The 25,673-nt window shown below is 38.0% G+C and overlaps 1 protein-coding gene across 7 annotated transcripts in view; it reads left to right on the top strand.

Annotated features, from left to right (window-relative positions):
* LOC117237636 (FK506-binding protein 5-like) overlaps window positions 1–24,164 on the top strand; it is a 62,325-nt gene extending 38,161 nt beyond the window's left edge. For 4 of the 7 annotated variants that reach the window (XM_033501799.1, XM_033501798.1, XM_033501796.1 and 1 more), the window contains 5 exons: window positions 16,377–16,438; window positions 16,648–16,771; window positions 18,100–18,268; window positions 18,822–19,479; window positions 19,726–24,164. In XM_033501799.1, coding sequence (XP_033357690.1) covers window positions 16,377–16,438; window positions 16,648–16,771; window positions 18,100–18,268; window positions 18,822–19,479; window positions 19,726–23,895 — 5,183 coding nt within the window. In that variant the 3' untranslated portion in view covers window positions 23,896–24,164. Of the gene's footprint in view, window positions 1–16,370; window positions 16,439–16,647; window positions 16,772–18,099; window positions 18,269–18,821; window positions 19,480–19,725 lie in introns of those variants that run through there. The other 3 variants (XM_033501800.1, XM_033501801.1, XM_033501802.1) reach the window with 3 other exon arrangements.
* Window positions 24,165–25,673: the final 1,509 nt, after the last annotated feature.

Raw genomic sequence — 25,673 nt, 5'->3', positions numbered from 1 at the left:
CATAATCAGACTACGGATATCGCGAATTCAATATAAATTCGACGTAACAAACTCGTTTCAACAAGTTCAGTTTTATAGATTCGATTGCATGAGTTCTACTTTATAAATTTGATTCAAGAAGTGTAATGTATCAAATTCACTTTCTAGATTCAATTTCATAGACTCGGTCTTATAAAATAGCTTTTGTACATCCAGTTTAATAAATACAGTTTATAAAATTCGACTTAGAATTCCCCGAATACAACTAAAGAAATGTGATCGAACAATGTTCCTTAAATGGTTAAACATTCGTTACGTAAGTAGACATTATTGCAAAGTATACATTTCGTTAAACTTCTGATTACTCACACGCAAAAAATAATAATTTTAAATAAAGAATATTTGATAGTAGGAAAAATTAGCAAATTTACTGATGCACTATAGCTGTATGCGTTGATATAAACGGAGCTCTACTTCTTCTTCTTCTCCTGTAGAATCTCCTACTCAGGATTATATAATCACGCATAATGTGCGGCCATTAATCGAAAGGTCGTCAAAATTGCGACCCCGGTCGCGGGTAACAGGCCTAGAAAGTCCAGAGAATTGTCCAGTCACTCTATAAATAACCAGCACGCCGCATATTAGCAGAATTTTGCATAACGACTCGAGCGAACGAAATAATTGACTTTCGCTTTTGCGGAGCCATGCTGATTTTACCTGCACGCGATCATAATACCGTCAAGTATAATCGCGTTACAATGGAGTATCGATTGTTCGTCTAATTAGAGGATCGAAGTAAAGTTTAATAATCGATCGTTAGGCTTTCAGATACGAACTTCAATGTCTGCCGAAATCGCTTCGTAGCTCGTTGAACTTGTTAAACGTGACTTTTAGGTTAAGTTTTATAAGGTGATTCACATATACGAAGAACATACAGAACGACTATGACGAGTATATTATTTTTGTTTAATTAGGCAATCGATGTGAAGTTTAATCACTTATTAGGCTTTGATACATAAAGTACAGCGTCTGTTGAAATTATTGGCTCGTAGCTCATTGAACTTGTCGACTTCGGTTTTTAGGTTAGATTTTATAGGGCGATTCATATGTACGAAGCTTACTCAGGATCGATATAGTAAGTTTGTTTTCGTTGATTTTGTGAAATGGAAAAATTTTCGTATTTTTTTGTATTTGTCCGCTTGATGTTTCCGCAATTACTTTCTCCGCGATCATTCGATAGATATAAATCGGATTGGATAGGCGTTTAATTAAGTAAAATGGTACAGGAGCTTTTTTCAATGATAGGTCGGCCTCGAAATACGATCCTGTAACGATCATCGTCGGCGTACTTAGTTAACCTAACAGATTCACTTCCTTGCCAATTAGACGCGACACGATTTAACGCTTGTGAATTTCGCAAATGCTATCCACTTGTAAACGTTAATCGTTGCAATCTAGACACACTTATCTTAATACTGAGATCTGACTTTAAAATTCTGTATATTGATACGTATAATCTTTCACATCGGTGGTATTTCTTGATCTTACGCGTGTACAAATCTATTTGAACGGAAAGTTAAAACGATTATCCTATTAACAAAATTATTCTACTCATAAATACTAAACTAGCGATTATTCTATTAACGAATCCTGAACTATTAATTATTCTGTTAATGAAGTTATTCCGTCAACAAATCCCAGACTATCAATTATTCTATTAACAAGATTATCCCTTAATTATACATCTACTAATAAATCCTCAACCATTAATTACTTTACTAATAAAACTGTCGAAAGATCTTCAAAATCTCGTAAAATCCTCTTAATCTTATTCTAGCACTCAAAATATCGAAGATTTAAAGATCACGTTTCTCTCATCTTTTCTATTCCCTTGAAAACCTCGAATCTAACTTAAACGCGTGTCCTTAGTAATTATACATCTTAAATTAATTTGGTCAATCTTTTTAAAGATAAAGCAGCGTAAGTAGTACACACACATATATATAGCGTCTTTTATGAGGAGCCGCGTATTTTCTGGAATCTCGTTTGGCTGAGCACACTTTTCTCGACTTTTCTCGTCCCCACCTCGAGCACAGTTGGCTATCCTGTTCTCGCCACCTGGTTGTCTGACTTTTCTTCTTACGTAACCGCGTAACTGCGGCGCAAGGATGCGGTTAGACCTTTCGAAGCGTGTCTCTGGCCGATGTCACGTAAGACGCGAGTCAGTCAGTCACGATCTTAATTTCACTCTCTCACGTTGTCGAATAATGCCCATCATTATGCATCGATGCGATTGTATTTCGGAAATTTTGTCGAGAAACGGATCTTCCATATTTTTGTATCTTTTTTTTATTCTTGAGGTTTTCTTTCAAATTATTTGATACAGAAATTGAAATTGAGCACACGAATGTATCTACCTAATTTCTGTGTCAAATAATACAACATTGTATCACGTAAATGCATGCATGTAATTATTCTATCGAATAATTCGAAGAAAGTCTGAACCATTTGAATCATTTCTAAGTTGAAGAACCGTAGTTTTTTCTTTTAGATCCTTGTATGTTATTCTTAGCATTCCAAGACATGATTAACTAATGCGTCCTTATGATACTTTCAGTATTGTTTCGTGACCCACTGTGTGCACGTTACCATTTTAGTGACGTAGGTAATTGAAGCTTTTGTAACAATGACGGCCGATATTTTGTCATAAACTTATAATGAAATTAAAGAAATTTCCTGAAATATTCTGTGCTCTGTGTTAACGGGAGCTGTTAACAATTATTATAATAATTTATAAAGAAAGACATAAAATAGGATCGCAAAAAGAACTTCTAAATACTTAAAAATGAATCATACAACACAGCTTCTCCTTTCTACCAATAAGCAGATGGAAATAAAATCGTAAATCAATGAAAACCAAGTCGTCTTAATGAAATCGAAATTCCTTCGAAGAAATCAAGCGACGACTGTTTTTCCGGGCAAACAATTTCTGGGCTGCGTGCCTGTAATCGTGCGCAATTATATAGACTGTTAAACATGGCGGTGTTCTTAGGGGAAGCACGAAAGTCGCCATGTTGTTATCAATGCCTCGCTCTAATAAAGTGTACGGACCGTGGCGAGGAATGTTTGGAAAAAAATGAAAGCGAAGCGCGAAGGGGGAATAATTCGACGGCGTTTTACCGGAACAATTTCTACGAATTAAAACCGTTTTAAATATTCTCGTGGAGGAGAAAATTCCGATTGAGCAATATATAGGTTAAGTGGAAATGTTGAAATTCCCTAGACGATCGTGAGACTAATTATGAAACTATTTGGGGAAAGGTTTGATATATCGCAGTTTGTCTAATTACATTTAGTTTAACTGGAAAATTAATTCGATTAATTTAATTTTCAAATCAATTACTTAGATCAGAAGTGTGTCTTATTAAATTCTAAATAAGAACAAATTGCAAATGCATACATACATTACGCATTTTGTGTTCGAAATATTGAGACATAAAAGAGCTATTTATATAAAAATCGACGCCGAGAAAAATACCCTGGTCGCTGAATAAATAAAGCAACAATTGCGTGACATTGAGTAGCCGATAAAATGGGATTACAAATTCACTGGTGAAATACGCAAACTATAAAATATCAGGCACGTATCGCACACTTCACCGCGCAATACATACCACATAAATAATGCATCGTCGCTCTGTCTTTTACCTTGATCGTCTCTCGATCTTTTATCTTCGGCGATATATTATACAATAATCTCCAGTTTACTCATTTTGCTCCGTATATACGCTATAAAATGCTCGCATATGTTTTTCGACCGACCAATCGAGTTTTTTTCGTCCATTATTTTTTATGAACAAATTTTTATTCGAAATACTCTGTTTCTATAAATTTTATTACCGCGGAAATTTTGTTTTGAATTTTGCGCAAATTCTTTATCTTCATTTTGGACCTTGATTACCTTTGGATTTTTACATCCAAGTAGAATATAGAGGTTACGTTTGTATAATTTGCTTTAATTGTGTCGGATTTTGCTAATCGTCGTCTTGCGGAGTTTTTTTTTCATCTCAGTTCCACTGGACCAAGGAGAATTCGTACGCGTAAAATCGGTGGAGGAGAAAATTTTGTGTTTAGAAATCGTGGAAAAATTGTGCTAAGATATCCTTGTAAAATTGTGATAGGAGTGTTTTCATAAAAAATACAGAATTATTTTATATTACCTTTCTAGCAAGGTAGAGTAGTCAACTGCAATCAACTAGCAATTAACAATTTACAATTACGAATAACAATTCGTTTACTAAAGAATCGAACGACTATGGAAATATAAGTTTACGTCGATATAAATTTAAATATAAATTAAAATAAATCATTTAAGTATAAATCGCGATAAATCACACTAAAACTCCGACAATGTATTCACATTTTTTAATCCAAGCTGTGTCTCAACAATTCAACTTTTCTCCCTCAGATTTTCAATAGCCGTTACATAATTTCTCTCCATTCACGAACATCACTTTTCTCGAAGTTGCAAATACCGTAATACGAAACGAGAAATTCCGCGCGATCTCCTAATTAATTCTAATTAATAGTCATCCGAGAGAGAACACAATGGCGCGTTTCATCCGAAGCAATTGAAGTTCGTCTGACGACCTTTCGTCGTCTCCACGTTCGAGTTTCGCCTTGCTGCATTGTCTGCCACCAAAGAAAAATCCAGTCAGTTTTTATTTAGACTACTGCGTAATTAAAGCAGACATGCAATAGGGAGATATCGGAGATTCCTTCGATAGTCTGTGTGAAAAAAATCCCAGACGAGAATTGAATAATTTCGAGGAATTCTTGAAAGAATTGTCAGCTGACTCATTTCAGCTAGAATATTCTCTTCGATTAAAGATAAAACGAGCTACCGTATGTTCAACCATCTCGGAAAGGGGAAATTTTGTAATCGACTTTTTTCTGGCTTTTTGGTACGAATGCTTCATTGTACCGCGGCTTCTTATTGTTGTATACTAATGTATACTGTACACTGGTCGAAGCCCAGTGGCCATTCAGTGAAAATAGAAGTCGTCGAAAACGCCCACGTGGCGATCCTGCAGATCCTTTCACGTGGATTTTTACGCGACAAGCGCAACCAACCGAATCGCGCTACCGGCGACAGCCTTTTCCCTTCTCGAGGAAAAGTCGTTCACCGACTGGTGTTTTCGCATGATTTCCTGTGACCAATCTTCTATTAGATAACTATATAGATGTAGAGTCGGTGATAGATTTTATAGGCGGAGGTTTGACCCTTTCGTGTTCTCACAGTAGAAATATATCGCGTATATTGTTATTCTTCTAACGATTTTGGATTTTTCATTTTACGATATCTTTCGCGATATTAATTATGCGATCTCTCGGTGGTTACAGAGTTACGTAATGCTTGTGAAAGATTTAATTTAGGATAAGAATGGAGTCTGGATTGTTGGAAAAATGTAATTTTAATTTCAAACATACGATACAATATTTAAGATATACGTATTATATAATATCTATAAGATGATATCTACGACAAGCCCAAATGTTCCGTTACGAAGAACAAAGCACGCGTGACAGAGGAAGATTTCTTGAGGATTCACGTGACTATCGGCAGTATCCACGGGAGTGACATTTATTGTGAATGACGTCCGCTTCCTTGACTCATTCATCTCTCTGCTCCTCAATGAAACTCCCTCGTGCTTCGTACGCGCTTGCGTGAGTAGACACGTGTTCCTGTGTACGCGCGGCGATGACGACATGTGTCAGAAAAGTCGGAATCAGAGCCATGAATCACACCTACATTATGAAAAGTAAAGTCGACCGTATCAAATAAAAAATAACGAAACAAAAGTTCTCTGTTAATATTGCAGAAATTTCTCAAAGACGCTTGTCCCTCGTCTTTCTTCTTCAATTAGCGTTGCTCGTAGTATCGTCCAGACCTACTGCACACAATATTTAATCTCATCTGTTAATTTCATAGAAATTCTAACTAAAAGAATGTACCTGTTCATAATTCTAACTTATCTGATAATTATAATAATTTCTTGATAAATTTTTAAATATTGAAATGAACGAATAAAGAAATATTTGATCGACAGATATATGCACGTTAAATTTCCAATAACCGCCAAAAATAAATAAAATATTCTCGATCAATGTAGCAGAAATTTCCCAAAAACATAATTATCTCCATTTTCTGACAATATCCGCAGCTCGCAACGTTGACAGTTTGACAACCGTAAGGCTGAATACGCGGCGATCCGAGGATACTTGTCGTGTCTTGTGGATAATCGGGAACTTCCGTTTCCTGCGCCGGCCCTCGAATAGCAATGACTCGGTTCTCGCCTCTTTCTTGCTTTCTTGCGCATAATGAACCAGCACGCACCGTCGCACGCCAGCACGTAATCCAGAAACCCACGGAAACGCGGCCCGGGAACGCCGCGTCCGCGTCGAAACCGGAAGTCGAGACACCAGTTACTAGTTACATTGGTTCGCCGCTTTACTGCTCCACGCTTGCTTCTCTTCTCTTCTCTTGCACTGTAAACACACTGTTTTGCTGCTGTTCTGCGTCGTAAGTTTCTAGAGAGCGATCCAGATTTGCATCGCGTTTTAAATGAAAGTAAAGTCAGGCAAGTTGGACAGACACTCTCATGCGAGCTGGAAAATTATTGGATTTGGTACTTTTATTTACGAGGTGTCTTTTGATATTTGAATATGTTGTCACGTTTGAAAATTTTAAGGTGATTTTGTAATTTATGCAACACATTGTATAAGCTATCTTTTCGAAAAGCTCATCAAACTACTTGAAATCATTCTATACCGTATACCGAATGTCTCACCAATTCTGCCACCCATAATTACGTTCTTATTTGCGATGATACGAAACAACGTTTCAGCTAAAATTTGTACGATATCGAGGAGGACATGCCGTGCTTTCTAAATACGTTTTAAAACGTCCAGGTGCGACGAGAAAAAATTAATAAAGCCGCAATACGTTTCTCTCGATGCCATACGCCTCTTGTCGAAAACATTTCTCAGTATCGTGACGAATAAGCGCGTCGTTAAGGATGGTAGAGTTAAACGCGACACTCCGTATAATACTGTAAAAATTATTCAATTTCTAAAATTAGCGAAAAATCTAAAATTTCATAAACACACCATACCAATACACGCTTCTGTGATACAAGTATCGTTCGTCGACGTATGCAAACGTATACCAGCAGGATACCAGGTTTACTCGCGGCGATCGCACGGTACACGCGTTACGAAACCCGGTAAGCTGGCAGCTCGGCGGATTTTCGCCACGGAACGCGTGCAGAGATCGATAGATCGCGGCCCTACTCCGACGGAATACGCGTGTTTGCGTCGCTGCAAGTGCAGGTAGATCGGTTAAATCGAGATCGGCACGTTCCACCGTTGAAATAAATCGATCCGCTCGATAACCGCGCCGCTTTCGTTTATGAACTCCCTCGAGCGGTGTTCCCCTGTTAGAAACCGGTATGGCAACGATTTTGTTCTTTTTCTTCTGTTCTGATACGTATAGTGTACTTTTATGATCTCGGTACAGCGGAATTCGTGTTTCAACGAAACACGAATTTCAACGAAATTCTTCGTCCTACGTCCACAGGCTTGTCATTTTTCTCAGTTTTTCCGTGACTTCTCGTATGTCGTTCCAAGCAAAGAATTTCATGGACCGATAGGTGATATTGGGCAAAAAGACGCGACGAAACTGTGAAATAAGCTTTCGCTCTGGAAGCCTCGGTTTTCGAGAAAATCGAGGTTAAACAATATCAATGGATAATCATTTGGAATTTCTTTTTAAATGTGGCTTTTACTTTGTGTTATTCCGGTTTAATAACATCTTAATGACTATCCTTTGAAGTTGTACTTGCTCCTTCGTCGTAGATTTTCTCTTTTGACCAATATCTTTACCGTTTCCATTAATCAAGTTACTAATGATTTAGGATATCAGGACAGTTTAGAAAACGCATACGTTAACGAAGAAATTCCATTGTTTCTGAAACATGGCTCGTACTTGATCCTACTATTTGACCTGGATTGACATTGTCTGCCTACTCCGTCGAACAAGAACGCCGTTCTGATTGTCCGGACACATAATTATGCTAATAAGTTCTATTTATAGTAGGCGATATACCGCGGAAAGTTCTTTCTTAAGTGACAAGATGAACGAAAACATGTGAGACAATTTAGAATGGTCGAGTTCCTATTGTTCTCTCTTCCGTATTAAAGTGGAACTAGGAAAGATTACAGTAATTGATGAAATAAAAGAAATTATATTTTTATGCACAAATTTATATCGAACGATAGAGAAGCCTTTGTCAAGTAATCGTGTTTACAAAAGTTTTTACATTAATTCTGAAGTATTCAGAGAGTAAACAGCTTCATACCATATCGAACATTTTGAAAATATCGAATAATCTTGAATATTTTTTAAGAATACGATTACGAACTAAATTTTATTGATACATCGTTAAAATTCCAAGATAAAGCAAAACATATTGAAACATGGCGGATATTCAAAAATTCCAAAAATTCGAATCGCTCCAACTGGTACCAAAACACGTTTCGACACCAAAGAAAGAGATCTCTGCGAGAAGCGCGAAGGAGAGGACCCATCCGGGATCATCCAGACTGTTAAATATTTATGAGGACGTTCGAGCATTATCCGAATTCTCATCCTTTGTAAACTTTCACCCGGCTGTGCTCTCGCTTTTTTCCTTGTCGCTGGAACACCGAGAAATATTGATGTATTAGAAACCTGAGAGTCGCCGGGCACAGCACCAGAGAGACTTTCTACATCGGCGACAAGTCATCTTGGCCACCTGTTAAATATTTATTCTTCGCTGACTGCCGGGAAACGCAAGTGCGAACAATGGATCTGATAGGAGAGGATCGGATCTTACAATTAGTTATGGATGATGTTGCTAGGGAAAAGCGACATGTTATCATTGGGCATGTCACTGGACCGCGAATATTTATGCAAAAATTCATATCTTCACGAATATAGAAAATATTATATTTTGGATATTCACTATAGTTTGAAATATATTTGAAACGTTATATTTGAAGAACTTGTGCGGGCATAAAGCATAAAATTATTTATATTAAATTTAGGCTATCCTCCAATATTGATATTGGACAACTGTAATTGTACGTTCTGAAACGAAATAATCGTCAAGTTCCGGAGATTTTGGAAAGAGAAATTTAATTTTGCTTTCTAAAAAGTTCTCCGCATATCATGTGATTAATGACGATAAATTATAACTGGCGAAAAGAAGAGACTTACGAAATTCGAATTAGTTCTATAATTTCAAAACAGTTGTCGCCCTCTTTTTCGATAATGTAATTGCCATCTTCCGCGGTGTTTGCGAAGAAAAAAGTTAAATTTCACTTTCTAAAATATATACGGTCAGGAGGAAGTGTAACGTTTGCCAAAAAGAACAGAGCATTTAAAATTTTTTAATTAGACAGAAGCTGCAGAGTGAATTTGCTGTCGACGGTTATCGAAAGGAGGAGAAAGGAGGAGAAACGAGGAACAAAGGGGAACGAGTAGGAAATAAAGATGCTTTGTTCTTTGGATGGGATGATTATGCTAACATTTAAGGTCGAAGCAAGAGGTGTTATATAACTGATCATATTTGTGTGTGTGTATAAATTTATACCGACCTATGGAGATTCGTAAATTTCGAGGTTGCGTAAAGAAATCTTTTCCTTGTGCATCCAGATTAAAAATTTCGGGAACCGTATTTAAATATCGTGACGAATCTTTGCGAAACGTAATCGCGCCAATCGGACGAGTGTTTTATGTAACAATTACGCGTGAACCCTGTTTTTTTCGTTGCTCTATTTACGCGAACGACGCGTCACGATACCATAATCGTAGAAAGCGCTGACGTATCGACCAAATTGCCAGCTTCTCGTTCTTTTACCATCGCGGCCCGATTTTGCAACGATTCTCTGCTCACCTTCACTTTTATCCTCGTGGATTTTGTTCTTTTTCTTCCTCGGTCTTGTCCTTTCTTCGTCGGAAACCTCTATTTTTACTTGTCTCGTTCCGTGCAGCTTCAACAGCTGATCCATTTAACGCCGTTCTTTGTACTCGTCCAACATAATGAGTTTTAGATCAAAGCTAAATCGGATGAAACACTCGTTACGTTTATTAAACGAATTGTTTCCGAGTTATTTGTAATAATTGTCAATTTCATTTTTCCTCTTCCATCGTTTCTCACAAGCCTATAAATTTCCACAACATATACAATTTGTTAAATACAAAAATAATAAAATTATTAAATATAAAACTGATAAGTAACGGTGCATGGTTCGAGAAAGCCTGTTAGTTTGACAAGCGTTGGTACAATGGTACGTAGCGTGGAGTGTATTTCCTGGATCGGTAGATCGTCGACACTGGTCGTTCATTATCGATGTTTGTTCGGTAATGGCGGATATTTGGTATAAAAGCAGGCTGTGCGCGCGATCGACGAGGTGAAAGGTGCTCTTCTTACGTGATTTTACAATACACCCGCGTGCCAGCGTGCCCTTTCGACTCTAATAGACTCAGCTGACTTTCAGCCGATCGAGCCGCTTCCTCCTGCGGAGCGTCCTCGAGAGAACGTCTTTCGAGGTTACAAGGACTTTTCAAGTCTTTTAAGACAGCTTTAAATCTGGAGTTTGCAACTAAATCTACCGTAAATCTACCGTAGCACGAAAATTATTTTTTCGTGTAATAAAATTATTGCGAATTAATCATGTATCGCGGATTTTTCTGTTCAATTTCGTTGGAAAAGCCGAATCGCGCATTTATTTTTAAACGATTAAGAATAAAATAGCATGAAATCGGGATTAACAGAGAGGAACAGGAGGTAAATTGAATCGTTTTTTCTCCACTCAATCAACTACAACGAGCCACTAATTCGAGTATAATTAGAGAACCGTGCGTTCCAATTATACCAACAATACAGATGATAGCTCCATGAATAACAGTAATTTCTCCATCTTCGTTAATCAACTTTATCAAATAAATCGAATCAATTTCAATCGCAAGCTAAAGAATCAAACACGAAGCTAATTTATAAAAATGGAAATCTATCAATACAGCATAAAACCTTAATAGACAAACGAGCCAAAAAAAAAAAAGACTTTAAAAGAACCGAATTACGTGAAACTAGAAAGAATCTGAAAAAGAGAATGTATACAAAGTAATGAAATAAATTTCAAAATATACGGAAGTGAACTTTTCGTGAAATAGAAGTCGCGCATCTTTCTTCTAATCGAATTTGAAAGAAAGAAAGTGGGTGTATTGGCGAAACGGAACAAGGTGAACGGAGAGGAGACCAAAGAAGAAACCGAGACCCGATTATCGCAACAGTTACAGCCATTACCGTGATATTACCGTTACAGTAGCGTCTCTAAAACGTTACTACATCTAGCAACAATGTTGCTCAATGTTGCTCATCTCTCGAACGCTCTCGACTCTGCTCGCGATTCGTTTCAACGAAGCTGTGACTTTTCCGACCTGAACGATCTTCCACTTCAAATAATTATTCGCAATAATTTTCCTACTCTTTTCTTCCTTCTTCACTTTTTATTTCCTGATCTTTCTGTTCTAGTCGAACAATCTATTTTTATATCCTGAAAATTATTGGAATAACTATCTTCTGTTTCTCTTTCTCTTCTTTTATATTTTCTATTCTTCGACGATTCTGCTGTCCTGCTATTTTTATTTCCCGTATTTCCCCTTTGTGATTTATTCTCTGTCATTTTGCTTTTTTAAAGCTTTGTTCGTTTCTTAAAAATTTCCGACTTAAGCTAAAGGAAACCAACACTCCGAATAACAGTTGTACAAAAGTATCGGGCAAGTGCTAATCGACCTGTTGATTCGGTAGTCAGCCCTAAACAGGCCTTTCCTCTGCCACTTTACCAATTCTCGTTTCTCAAGATTTAATTGTCCCATTGTAGATCTTCGAATCGCCACAGGTACTAATTGTACTTTTGTTCGTTTGATAATTCGTGGGAAATTCAATTGTTTCCAGCGAGCACGATTCCTAATAATTGCTGGAATTGCACGTTCTCGAATCGATCGATTCGATTATAAAAGTCGATAATTCGTTCTGCAAATTATCGCCAATTTTTCTTTGATAATTCTTCTTGCGAATTATTTTCGCACCGACCGATAATAGAAGAAATGAAAATTTTCATTGACATTTTTGTAATTTCTCTTACGAATGGGATAAGCAATAAAAGTGGGACAATTTCATGGAAATTTATGATAATTATTAGTAAATAATTAAATTCGTATCAGGAATCCTAATGAACTATAATTGCATAGGAGAAAAGAATTCCCATGATTATCATGCGCTTGCCGCTATATTTCTCCGGCGTTATTTTAATTATAGTATGAATCGAGTGGCTCGTTTTTATAAATTGGGGCTCGTTAAACAAACGGAAGTCGTTTGTACACCCACACGCTGGAAACTTTAGCCGAACGAATTTCCCATAGCTCGAGCTGCACGGAGCATTCGGAAAATTAAACAGAATAATTTGCATGAGTTTGCGTAATCGCCGATTTAAGATTATTACTCTTCGTCCTGAGGAAGTTATTGCATTTTCTTTTCTCGCATTTCTGAGACAGTCTACGAGATAATCGAGAGAAAATAAAATAACGTACTTGGCTGTTTTAAACTTCTTTTCGCAACACTACAACGTACAACGAGACATACAAAAAAAAAAAAAAAGAAAAAGAAAAAAAGAAACGAAGCATCGATGAAAGGAATTATTGCACGAGTAGGAAATTAGGAAGTAAGTTTTAGCTTTAAGGAATAAACGAAGATTGAAACAGAATGTAACATTCTGGCAAAATTATCTGAAAAATAAATTCATACTTGAAAATAAACGAATATAAACGGCTGAGTAAATAAAATAGGCAAAACGAAGCAAATTAATAAATTATTATGCAAGATACAATTTGTACATACGTAATATGCTATAGATATTATACTAATGAAATATGGCAGCACGCGTGCTCCTTAATATCCCGAGCCCGTCTAACATCCTGAACGAAGGCATCGGACTGTCAAGAACTTGTCCCGCGAAGATGAGCATTGGGTCGGCCAGTTGGCAGATCTAAATGTCACGAGATTCACACAGGCGTTACATGCTGAAGGGATTATATCACTGCTTCATCCAACGATGCTACCGCATAACGAAAGATAAACAAAGATAGAAACATTGCTCATCAGCAGTGACGAGAAACAGACTAGGAGCAAAAAGAGTCGAAGCAGAGAGTCGAAGAACTGCTCGTTAGCGTTCATACGTATACGAGTTTCGATTCGCCCTGGCGCGATCCACGAAATTTCATTCGCCGTCCCACCAAAATCTCCAACATAAAATTCGAACACAATCGATAACAATCCCTTTATAGTTTTCTCAAAGTTAAGAAGCTGCCTAGAGAGAAGAGTAGAGAAAAGAGTAGAAGCCGAAAGAAACAGGCAGCTGTAGCATCGTGCACGTACATGTTTCGATTAACGAAATTAGCAACTGGAATCTGCATGGCAAATAAGTTACGCGAACCGGGAATTATGAAAGGCGTCGATGACGCGAGCGATAACGACGATCCTCCGATTCCCGATTCGTCCTCGTTACGTCAAATTATTTATGGACAAATGGACTACGTTTAGACGGTGAAATCACGTTTGCAAATGTCTTGCTGCCTCGACGACGAAACGATGAGTGGCGCGCTCGGCAAGTGGAGCGTGCGATCTTGCTCATTTCCGATGATATTCGCGATTGACGATACCGATGATTGCAGGACGTTTGGAGAAGTTCGAGGAACGCCCTTTCGAATATTCAAAATTTCTCTTGATTTTTTATAACGATGTAGATATATCTATAAAGAACGAGTACATCTAGGCGAAGGAAATTGAAATTTTGCGCGAATTATGGAAAATTTATTAAAGTTCTTGCTCGACGTCCTAAAATTTCTTCTCGAGGAATGCATTGACCTTTCACCTAGGCATTTCTGATTATGTCACGTGACTATAGTTTCCGTCAATTTCGCCGTAGGCAATGTCATCAATAACTCCGCGCAGCTTTCTAGAGATGAAAGAACGATCATCGAGTTTACGGGCGAGAGTCTGGGAAAAATATCTACTTTGCGCCCGTTTTCGCATCGTGCTAATGTTTCGTCACTATCCGATAGCTTAATAAATACCAATATCTTCCTCTTCTAACTTCCATATATCCTGAATTATCGATTCTAAAAATTCTAATCACACGATTCTAATGCACAATTAGAAAATTAATAACATGTTTTATTTTGTTACCAAAAAAAAAAAAAAAAAAATTTCTTTAGTTGCGTTATTAGAGTAGTATATTTTGCGTTACGAACAGGTTTGTAATATCTGGAATAAAAGCTTCGTTAAACAAGTGGATCAATGACATACTTCGCGGTGAATTGGAAAATCTGTGTCGAAATGGATGTATCATATACAGTATAATTGGATATATTGTGTGGAAGGTTTTGAAAGGGAAAGGTTGAAGAAATGGAAAGCGTGTGGCCCCGCATGGCGGAATTCCATCGTAGAAACCAAAATTCGATGAATCGTTCCTGCAATGTAAATAACGTTACGATAGAAAGTCCAAAGTTATGTACTTTTTCTTTCTTCTGTAGAAAAAATTAACTTTTATTATAAATATAAATGTAGATATAAATATTATAAATATTAAAAATATTAATTGTTATTGAATCGATGAATTTTAAGAATTTTCCTAATTTTCCAAGTTCTTAAAATTCTTGAATCCTTGATTTTTCGAATCGGAAATACGTGAATATTCGTTTCTATAAATTCTCGAAAAATTCTAAAAATTATTGAAATGCAACGTTTCTCAATTTTAGTAACGTTAATATAACACAAAAGAAACATTCAATCGCGACTCTACTGCAATTTTATTTAATGATTTCTAATCAGGTTCCTTCAATTTCTCCTTGCATCAGAAGCATTCGTCGATATACGCATGTACGCTGCTACCTTCTTTCGAAGATTCTGGACACTCGATACGCTTAGAATAACGAGAAATAATCGTAAAGCGAAGTTAACTCTACACGTGTTTAGTATAAAATAAAATTATATATCATTGCATTTTGACGATTTTATAATAAATTTATTTTAGTAACTCTCGTGTTGAACGTCAACAAGTGAAACTTGCAGGCAATAGACAGCAATATAATTGGTCAATTTGCCATGCAGATTATATTCTTGGTAATCGATCAAACATCGGATGCCATAGGTAAAGATGGATAAAGATATTTATTTTAATTAATCAACTACCGCTTACGATTAAAGTTCACGGTTAATTTAGTCGAGTGATGAAATTATTAATCGCTGATTAAAAACGTCGATCATCGAGCGTAAGTTAATTCAAGGTTAATTTTTTCGAAATTTAAGTCTCGAAGCTTGAACCTGCACGACATCATACACAGTTAAATTCCGAGAACGTGCGTGTTCGCCCGATCTTGATCGGATTCAACTCGCGATATCTTCGGCAACCGACTGCAGCTTTGCAAAAGACCTCGATCGCGAATATTAGATTCGCGAGAGATCGACAGGATCCGGGGACGTATCTGATTGGATGGCCCGTGTGCACACCGGATGACCTCGGCCTACAACTGACCACTCGATCGTCGATCGATTCTCTACGCTGCGACATTCTATTTTATTTAATAATCATTTTTCTCACTCTGACTCTGGCAGCACCGATTGAAATCAATGCCCCGATCGGATCCGGTAACAAGTGGTTCTGAAATCGGCTCTTTTCTCTGCGTTTCGTACGACATAAATGTAAACAATAATTCCCTACCTCAAAATATAGAGAATTTCAGCAAACATATGGAAAATCGTAATTTCCAATTTGAAAGCTTGTTGTCCTGTATTGGGTATATCGTACATGAGTTTGAGATTATCGTAGAACGTTTTACATAGACGTTAGTATTTGTCAGATATAGATGGAATTTTTTAAAGAAACAAGTATAGAATATTAGAGAGCAACGACCTAGGTGCGTGTCGATAGTTGCTTATAATTATAACCGTAACTGGTGTAACAGGGTCTCCGAGTAGAACAGTTACGCAAACGCATAAATTAGTCCAGTAAATTATTATCCTCGTGCCGAACATGTAGTCTTTTATTTTATTTCATTTTTCTTTGTCGAATGAAAAATTATTTTCCCTTTCGCGTGACACTTTTACTCTCGAATTTTTCCCCTTTTTTCTTTCTTTCTGTCTTTCCTTCTTTCGTACATTCCGCTATTGCGAACGTATGGATCGGGTTAGAATATTATTAACGATAACTAGCGATTGTCTCGTCTGTTGCAGTTTTATTGTCGATCCTCAACCTCCAGCATGGCTCCTTGTTATGCAGCGCGGGGGAACCTGGCGTGAGTACTCAAATATTTTTAATAACCTCGTTAGAATACATTTCGCGTTACAGTACGCGTTTATCGCGTTTTCAGTTGGAAATTATTTTCAAAAATTTCGAACCCTAATGAATTCTGGAACGAATCTTGTAAATTGATCGTACAATACTATCTTTGGGATTAATCGTGATCGCATGTTTTATAGTAATCATGTTTTGTTATCTCGCAAGTATTTGGACTTCGACAACCTGCCAGAGACGAATTTCTCGTGTCAAGGGAAGGTGATCGGTGGATACTACGCGGATGTTGAAGCCGGATGTCAGATGTTTCACGTTTGCACCATCGGTCAAAAAGGTAATTCAGCAATATTTCTGCAGTCGCTTCTATAACTTTCAATTTCCCAATTTCTCAAAATAACAAAATAGTATAATCCCTCGCTAAATATAATATTCGACAAAGATCTTAAATACTAAACAGATGGACAAAATGCATTTATTTAAAAACATAACCCCCGTATTTTAATACTTTAACACCTGTTTCAAATAGACCTAACAAATATCTCATTATTCTAAATTACGCCTACAAAAGTTATCTTATCCTCTCAGCTTAAATTAGATTACTTCGTCAATTTCCCGCGAAAAGGACTGCGACCGACGTTGAATTCGTCGGAACGCGCATCGTTTAATTCAAAACAGACTCCTCAGGGGATCGATGGATCGGTCGATCGTAGTTTGTTCCTTAATTTGATTCTTATCGTTAATTTGTTGTCGTGACAATTAGAAACCGATAATTAAGTTAACGTCAGGCAGGGAACGAGACTCGTAAACGCGAGACAAAATCGATCGATCGATGGTACGATCGAAGGATCGCGAGAGACCCGCCTCGGGGGCCTGGCAAACGTCCGATCCAAGTTTTGTAATCGATCGAGAGATCACTCGGAAGAGAATGTCACGGTCGTCGAGGAACGTTTACTGACCTAAGTCGAGAACGTCTGGCTTCGACTCGTCACGAGGAATCGAGTAGATCGTCCAACCTTTTAAGTATCTTCGTTAGAAGTGACGTATCTTTTTTTTTTTTTATTTTTTTGCTATTATCTCAACTTTTTAATTTTCCATGGATGATTTCAATTCTAAATTTAGGAATCTTTCGCGTAATTTGTAGGAATGTTTTGCTACATAGTTTTTCTTCGAATAAGTTTATTTATAGAAATTTTGTATCTTCTCAAAGTATGCAGTTTCTTTTATAAAACTGGTATCTTCTTGATGCATCATTTTTTCATAAAAAACTTTATTATGTAATTTTCTTTATAATATTTGTATTTTTTTTACGGAAACTTTGTGCTTTTTGGCATAGTCCTTTTTACAAATCTGTATTGTATAATATCTTCTTATATACACACACATAACAATTTTCTACCCTGGGGAACGTAATTCTTTCTATTCACATGCAAACAATATTTTGAAACTGTCTAATTATAAATCTATTTTCTAATGCAAATTTCAGTGGGCGGAGAATGTTTGTTAAACTATATTTACTTTGTTTAATATATTTAAGATTGAAATTGCTTCATAAATTACTACGGTGATTGAAATTATTTTCGAATAATGTGGGACGTATGGACGTTTCGAGAACCATGACCCAGAAGAGCATCCCCGAATAATGATCCTGTCCTTCACCATGAGACTTGGTTTCAGACGAGATTATGGACATAAAGTTCCTCTGTCTGAATGGAACCGTCTTCGATCAGGAAACCAGGGTTTGCGAGAGAGTGGACGAGGTCGATTGCAGCAAGAGCGAGCGATTCTACAACTTGAACTTGGAACTCTATGGAAACAACGCAGTCACTCTCAGGTATGTTAATAAATTCACATATGAACCATACGAAATCACCTACCAATTACATATTCATCTCTCATAATCCGACTCGCCATATCTATTTTTCCATCAAAGGAATGCAACATCCCCCTCCCTGCTAATCTACTTTCGCGAAAGAACACATTGGCTGAAAATAATTATTGTAGCGACTCGGTTCACCTGTCGCGTACGAAATGTTTGCCTGTATAGACGTTCACCTATGCTAGATGTGATTTCGAAAGGACCAAAGGTGCATTAGTTGGCATAACTGCCGGTTTTGCTTACGTAGTCGCGCGATACAGGATCGATAGGTGTGGTGATTGCGTGTATCGACGATTTTTTGATTGATCGCGTCTTACTGGCTGCCTGTTGCGGTCATTTCCTATGTAGCGCGCTATCTTTAGAAACACCGTTTCTTTTCAATACCTGAAAAGCCATTCCATGCTGAAATTTCCAATTTCCAAAGCGACAAATCACGACTTTGAACGCCTGCTCTAAAAAAAAGTCTAACCCGATCAAGTGAATTTCTGAATGCTATTTTTATTCGCAGTTTACACGAAAATAGCGAGGACGACGTCGATCCATCGGACCCCATAGACGACCACCAACGCAGCACTTCAGCGCGACCAACTACAACAACCACAACGTCCACGACAACCTCGAAACCAAGTAAACCCTCCACTACGCCATCCTCCGGTTCTTTCTCCCACCCCACGGGCTATCCACAACACTTCCAGCCTCAACCACCATTTCCTCAGGTTCACACGAGTCAATCAAAGTCTCTCTACGATGACAAAAATAGCGGCTACCATCACCAGTATATTTTCCACAATGGAGAGAGGAATAATAATCAACAGGCGACTTCGTATCAACTGTTTAGCAATCAAGGAGTCAGTTCCACCACTGTTCAGCCACCTCAGGTGCATCAGATCAGATTCAGCTCGACTGCAAGTCCACAGATTATTCACAACGAACCATCGACGGCGTCGCCACTGTTTCACGCTACATCTTCTACCATTCAGACATTATTGAATAGCAATGGAAATAGTCCAGCGTTGATAAATCCTATCTTTCACAATCATGGGATTGCTAGTACCACGGAGCAGTTTATTCATAGTAATAATCCTAGGGAGACTTCGGATTACAGGGAGAGTGGGGTGCAGAGTATCAGGCCGTTGGAGGTTGTTCAGTCGAGCAATAAGGGACAGGTAACTTTGCACTGAATTGACTTTCTCTTTCCTAGTTTTTTGTTTTTATCATACAAGGCGTTCCGTAGTTCGTGGTACAAATCGGGGAGGGGCTCATATTCGTGGAAATAGAGTTTAAACGCTTTCCTAAAATAGAAATAGAATAGAATAGAGACCCTTTCCGAGGAAAAATAATATTGCAGTTAATTCACCTGATTTTACAATCTCATATCGTTTGTCTGATACAAATTCTACATATTGTTCCAGGTCTCAAAGTTAACGATATCCCCAGTGCCAACGCCGGAGCCCTCGCGCTCAGTGCAAACGAAGACGAGCAGCCAGAGTTCCCAACAACCAAGGATTTCAGGCAACTTCCTTCCCACCCCATCTCCCGACGAAACTACAGTCAGATCCTTCTACCCAACCCCACGAACATCTTCGAAACCTTCGCAGACCTCCCAATCCCCTAATGACCAAGTCACTCAGCACATACACGTGCTGCCGCCTGTGCAGATCCCTCAACTGAAACCTCACCAAATCACCATCAACTTACCACCTCCAGATCTTCAAAGAATAGTTCAGAATCCATCATCCTTGCTACCTTCTCAATCTAGAGTAATTGTAACAGCCAAAGCAAGTGTTAGCGACGAATCTGGTAGACCATTAAATACAACGCAATTAGTCACTCTTCCCTTGCCGACGATCCCAGCCAGCTACGATGATTATAAAGAGGGAGACGAGTCCTTTGATCCGTTCTATAGAGACGTTCCTAAAATCAGAAACAGCAGAAGAATCTCTGAAGAATCTAGAGGAGTTTCGAGATCTAAAAGATCTGTTAGTCAGACCAAGAATTCCATGGTTTCTTTTGTCTATGCTGGGAATTCTAAACGAAAACGTGATGGGCAGGTGACAGGTGCGAATAAGAAAGATACAGAAAATAAAAGTCAGGATTTCGCTTCCATTAAGGAAAGTCTAATGAGATTTAGGGATATTCTCTTTGGAGAAGACTTCACTGAGGACACTCTAAGAAGTGTCTTTGAGGGAAGTAGGCTTCAAGGACTTGGTTCTGATAACGAGAAGAACAATTCCAAGAGAGATTCGTTAGAAGATTTAGAGACAAAGGCTTCTAAAAATTTTAAAGCGAGGGATTATGAAGAAGACGATGTTAAAGAGAAGGAAGACGAAGAGACGGAAGATGGAGAGACGGAAGATGAGGAAACGGAAGATGAGGAGACGGAAAATGAAGGGACGGAAGACGAAGGGACGGAAGACGAAGGGACGGAAGATGAAGAGACGGAAGACGAAGAGACGGAAGACGAAGAGACGAAAGATGAAGAGAAGGAAGATGAAGAAAGTAAAACTAAGCAGTCAGGCAGATTAGAAGTTCCTTTGGAAATAGATACTAGGGACTCTGATGCTGAAGAATACATTGACGCCGACGAGGAAAAGGATGCTATGTCAAATTTGAAGAATGTTGAGTCAGATTTGGAGGATATCGAAGTGGAAACTCACGAGGCTGAGAAAGATGAATATGTAGATTTTTCTGATATGAAACATAAGCCTAATAATGAAACTAAATCAGACTCTAAACCAAGAAAGCCAGAAAATACATTAGATGTTGTTATTCTTTATCCAGGCGAGTACATGAAGCTGAAATCCAAGGACGAAGAAGAATTTTTAAATACAACTGAAGAGGAGCAGGTTTCTACACAGACTCCAATTCTATCTTCGACCGAAGAAATCACTGGAGCAACGACAGATGGAGAGTCGGTGGATAAACAGGATTCTAAGAGCTTAAAAGACCTTGATGGCACTATTCAAGAAAGTAAACAGTCTAAATTGCAAGAAAGCGACAGTGGAAAGATTCTAGAAGAAGAAAAAAAGGAAGAGAAGCCTAGTATAGAACCCAAACCAAACACGAGAAGGATAAGTTCCAAGATCAGAGCTAGAGGAAAGATTTCTTCCAAGAGAAAGGAAACCAAAATTGAAAATAACGAACCTGTTGGATTACTTGATGATAAAGTTCCCGATCAAAAAGTAGAGACAACAACAACAATAGTGAATCCTGAGGCTGAACAGATTGACAAGCATATATTCAACGAACCAGAGTCACAGACCTCGAAAGATGTCGATATCAGAGCTGTGAATAATCATGGAGGCAACTTGAAGAAACTTCAAACTGGTAAAGATCATAGTACAGGGAAAGACAATCGGAAGAGTGAGGCTAACGAATATGAGACTCTAGAGAAACAATCTAGAACTTTGGAAAAGGATGAAGAAAACGTCGAGATTCTGGAAGGCGAGGAGAAAACAACTGTTCCAAGCTTAGACGGAAAAGAAGTTGAGGAGAAGAGAAAGGTCGAGGAAGAGTTTGACGAAGAAGTGGAGCAGCCTGAAGCTCCTAAGAAAGATCCTTTTGTAGAAGAAATGAGCTATTATAAAGAAGAATCTTCGATAGAGCACGAATCTATGGAAGATGAATCAACCACAGTCTTTAGCAATGAAGATTCTCAGGATGATCAGCAAGAAATGGCTAAACATTCTCGTAAAGGAAAGATTATGAAGTTTGAGAACTTTTCGAAAGAAGTGTCTTCTCATAGGCAAGCTAAAAGCAAGAAAAATGAAAATGAGAAAGAGGAAGGAAAAGAATCTCGTGAATTTTCGACGATGAAGAATGAAGAGATGAATTCCGAGGAAGCTTCCATAGAACATTACGACTCTACCGAAGCATTCTATGAAAATACATATGAAATGAGTACAGACGATGAGTACAACGATCCTGGTAGCTCCGAAAACGCCACTATTTCCTCAGAACATGTGACTTCGGAACATGTGGCTTCTGAAGAAATGCCAAGTTCTAAAGAAGAGACTCTTGAAGAACATGAAGACGACGAATCTGTTTTGAGTGACCAGGAAGAAAGTACGGAAGGAGTTCTTAAATTCACCGATGAGTTGCCTAAAGATAAAAAGGAGGACGTACTAGAAACGAAAAGACCCTCAGAATCTCTCGAGAATATAGCTCACGATTATGTAGATGACAATTATGAACCAGATAACTACAAAGAACACGGGTCTTCAGACTCTAACAGTCTAAGTGCAGAGAAAATTCGTAAGGAAATGTTGGCTGATGATAAAATGGAGGACGCCAAGAAAGAGAATGAGGAAGACAAGCCAGAAACTACCACGGAGCCTCAGAAAGATCAGGATGTGGAGACCGAGAGTCCAAAGGAATCCATTACGGAGAAGATAGATTTGCAGACGACAACAACCACAACTACAACAAGTACTACTACAAGTACAAGTACTACAACTACCACTACCACTGCTCGTCCCATGCCTCCAAAATTGTTCAAGCCAATCACTGCTAGAAAGAATTACAATTACATTCCTCCAACGACGACTCCGAATCCTGTAATTATTAAACCTAGACTGAGTCTGTTGAATCCTAAGCCAGCAAAGCCGCCTAAATCCTACAACGAGCTGGCACCCAAACCGGTGATCAGGAAGTTCACTTTATTAGCTCGGAAGCCAACTACTACTATGGCTATCACGACGAATATGGACGAGAATTGGACCGAAACAGTGGAAACAATGACAACAGATGTATCGACGACTACTACTGAAGCTAGCAGGAGCGAAGAGAATATATTAGAGAGCAAATTGAAGCCTCTAAACGAATCAGAAGAGAAGATGCATGCTCCTACGAAGAGCAAAAACGACCAGGACTCCAGTCCAAGCGAACAGAAGTCACCAACAAACGTAAAACAAGATCAAGAAGAAAATTTTACGCCTTATCCTGTTTCTAGACTGTCGACTCTTGCCTCTACTGTTGAGAAATCCTCGAAGGAAACCGAGTCTACTAGCACGGAGTTTGAGAAATCAACTAGTCCTAAGAGTTTTACCTTAGTGGACCTAGAAATTGTTAGTACGACAACATTACCGATCGGTCTGACGTCCATTGAGTCTGATCATCCCGAAGAATCACCCTCGACTACCGTTAGGTCAACCATAGAGGAAGAAACCACGCTTGCTTCGTCTGCCAAAATCGCGGAACAGAATTTGGAGAGTAAAGCGACAGAGGGACCTGTCACTTTGACAGTTTCTGAGGCAATTGCTATTTCAGAAACCACAACTAAGCGAGCTGAAACGGTGGAATCGACCACGATGAGATCTCTAAGTCGAAACTCAGCGATGTTGAGGAGGCAGGGTGGTTTTAATTGCTTGGAGAAGCAGATGTATCGTTTCTATGGTGACAATAGAGACTGCAGACTGTTTCACTATTGCTCTCCTGGGTTCACTTCAAGGCAGGTGCTTGATTTTCGATTCGTGTGTGAAGAAGGCACTGTGTTTGACGAGGAGAGCCAGAGCTGTCGTCACAACGCTAGGAATAAGGATTGTTTGAAAAGGGAGTGGTTAAAAGGAGAATCAGGATTTTGATTTGTTTGTCCTCTCTTTGTGGCTGCTGGCAACGTTGATTTTGGTAATTGGTGAATCCCTTCCCTTAGTGTATATTTATGTATATTGTTAATAGGTAAGATTCCGGAGAAGAGGGCGGCGCCTCTTCCCCTCAGCATTTGCCATAATCCCTGTACATGACGATGATGGATTCACACTTATTAAAATTAATATGCTCGAGCTAGTTCGAACAAGCAGCTCACGGAGAAGATAGATTTTAAGGGAATTTATTGTTGGAATGACAGTGCTAGAAAGTGTTCGAAAAAAGTCGTGTCGTGAATAACGGCACACCTACTTTTTAGAATTCGTTGTTTTTATGCGGTGAATGGTAACATGATTGCGTTTCCTTTCATCGAAATAAATGATGTACAGAGAGTAAAGAATAGAGAGTGAAGAAATGTACTCTGAAGTAGCCTTCAGCAACCAATTGATTCAATATTAGTTATCGCTTCGTCGATAAAGCAGAACAGTCATTGATGATCGATAAAGTAAAACAGCTATTGATAAAGTAGAACTGTTTGGTCGATACATACTTGGGCAGATAGCAAAGCTTCCAGAAAAACCATATGTAAACTAGAAATTAAGAACATTGCTGTGTCCAAATACTAAATTGTATAAATAACCATAGTTTGCACTGTCATTAACCAACACGAAAACACGAGCAAGTTTCCTAAATATCTTCGTTCAGAGGAAAATATCAGAATCTCGCTCGTAGCAATTTATAGAACTTGATAGTTAGACAACAGCCCCTGTCGACTTCCTTTAGTCAAAAGAGCGAATCACGTCTGTTCCTACGTTGCATCGATGGTTTTTACGATACAGTCATCGATGGAGTATTCCCTCTAGCGATTCAGCAATAAATCTAACGCGCATTGCTCAACAAATTACGAACGAATGTTCGTATCGGCTGGCTAGATGCAACTGCATGAGTAGATTAACAAGGATGTACAGTAACAAATAAAGAAAAGAATTTTGAGAAATACTCGAATCGTCGTGTCGATAAAATAATTTCTTAAAAAGATCGACGTGTTTTTGCGAATTTATTTAAATCTGTAGATCCATCGATTTTCGTTCTCCTTAGCAGAAATACGGTCCCTCGAACCGAAATTCCTAATACTAGTAAATAGACTGAGGATTTTTATGCATTTATTCGAAATTTAAAGATACAGAAATATACGAATAATCAACCGTTTAAATACTTTCATTTAAATATTAAATATCATGTACATTCTATGTACATTTCCAGTCCTGTTTCAAACTTCTCCAATGTAATCCAATATAACGAAATTTCGAAATATTTTGTATCACACATACAATATATTCGTAAAAGGTTTTTATAACTCGTCGAATACATTCACGAGCTATTCTTTTTGGTTCATAAAAATGACGAATTTGCGTAAATATCCACAGTCTACAAATAAATGTATAAATAGACTCCGCATACACATATGTATATCATAAATATATATATTTTTACATGTGAATTTATCCCGTTACAGTTTTAGCGATTTTTTAGATAGGTAATCGCGACCGATAAGTGTGTAGAACGTTTAAAATATGGTTTCAAAGCGTGTACATTCGATGGTTTCTGTAAATATCCTGTGTCCCTCTGTAGAGTAACACGTTATCGATGTAAGAAGCCCTATACTGTGTTAATAATAATTGTGTACTACGTGCAATCTCTTGTTCGTCCATCTGCACGATAAGTTTTTTATTCTTTATTTATTTGTATCGATCTAGAACGTTTAGTTAATTGTTTT

The sequence above is a fragment of the Bombus vosnesenskii genome, unplaced genomic scaffold (genome assembly GCF_011952255.1).
Source record: "Bombus vosnesenskii isolate JDL3184/JDL3185 unplaced genomic scaffold, Bvos_JDL3184-5_v1.1 scf7180000013395, whole genome shotgun sequence".
NCBI classification, from domain to species: Eukaryota; Metazoa; Arthropoda; class Insecta; order Hymenoptera; family Apidae; genus Bombus; species Bombus vosnesenskii.
The sequence above is the reverse complement of the archived record's forward strand: the minus strand, read 5'-3'. Positions and strand labels throughout refer to the sequence as shown.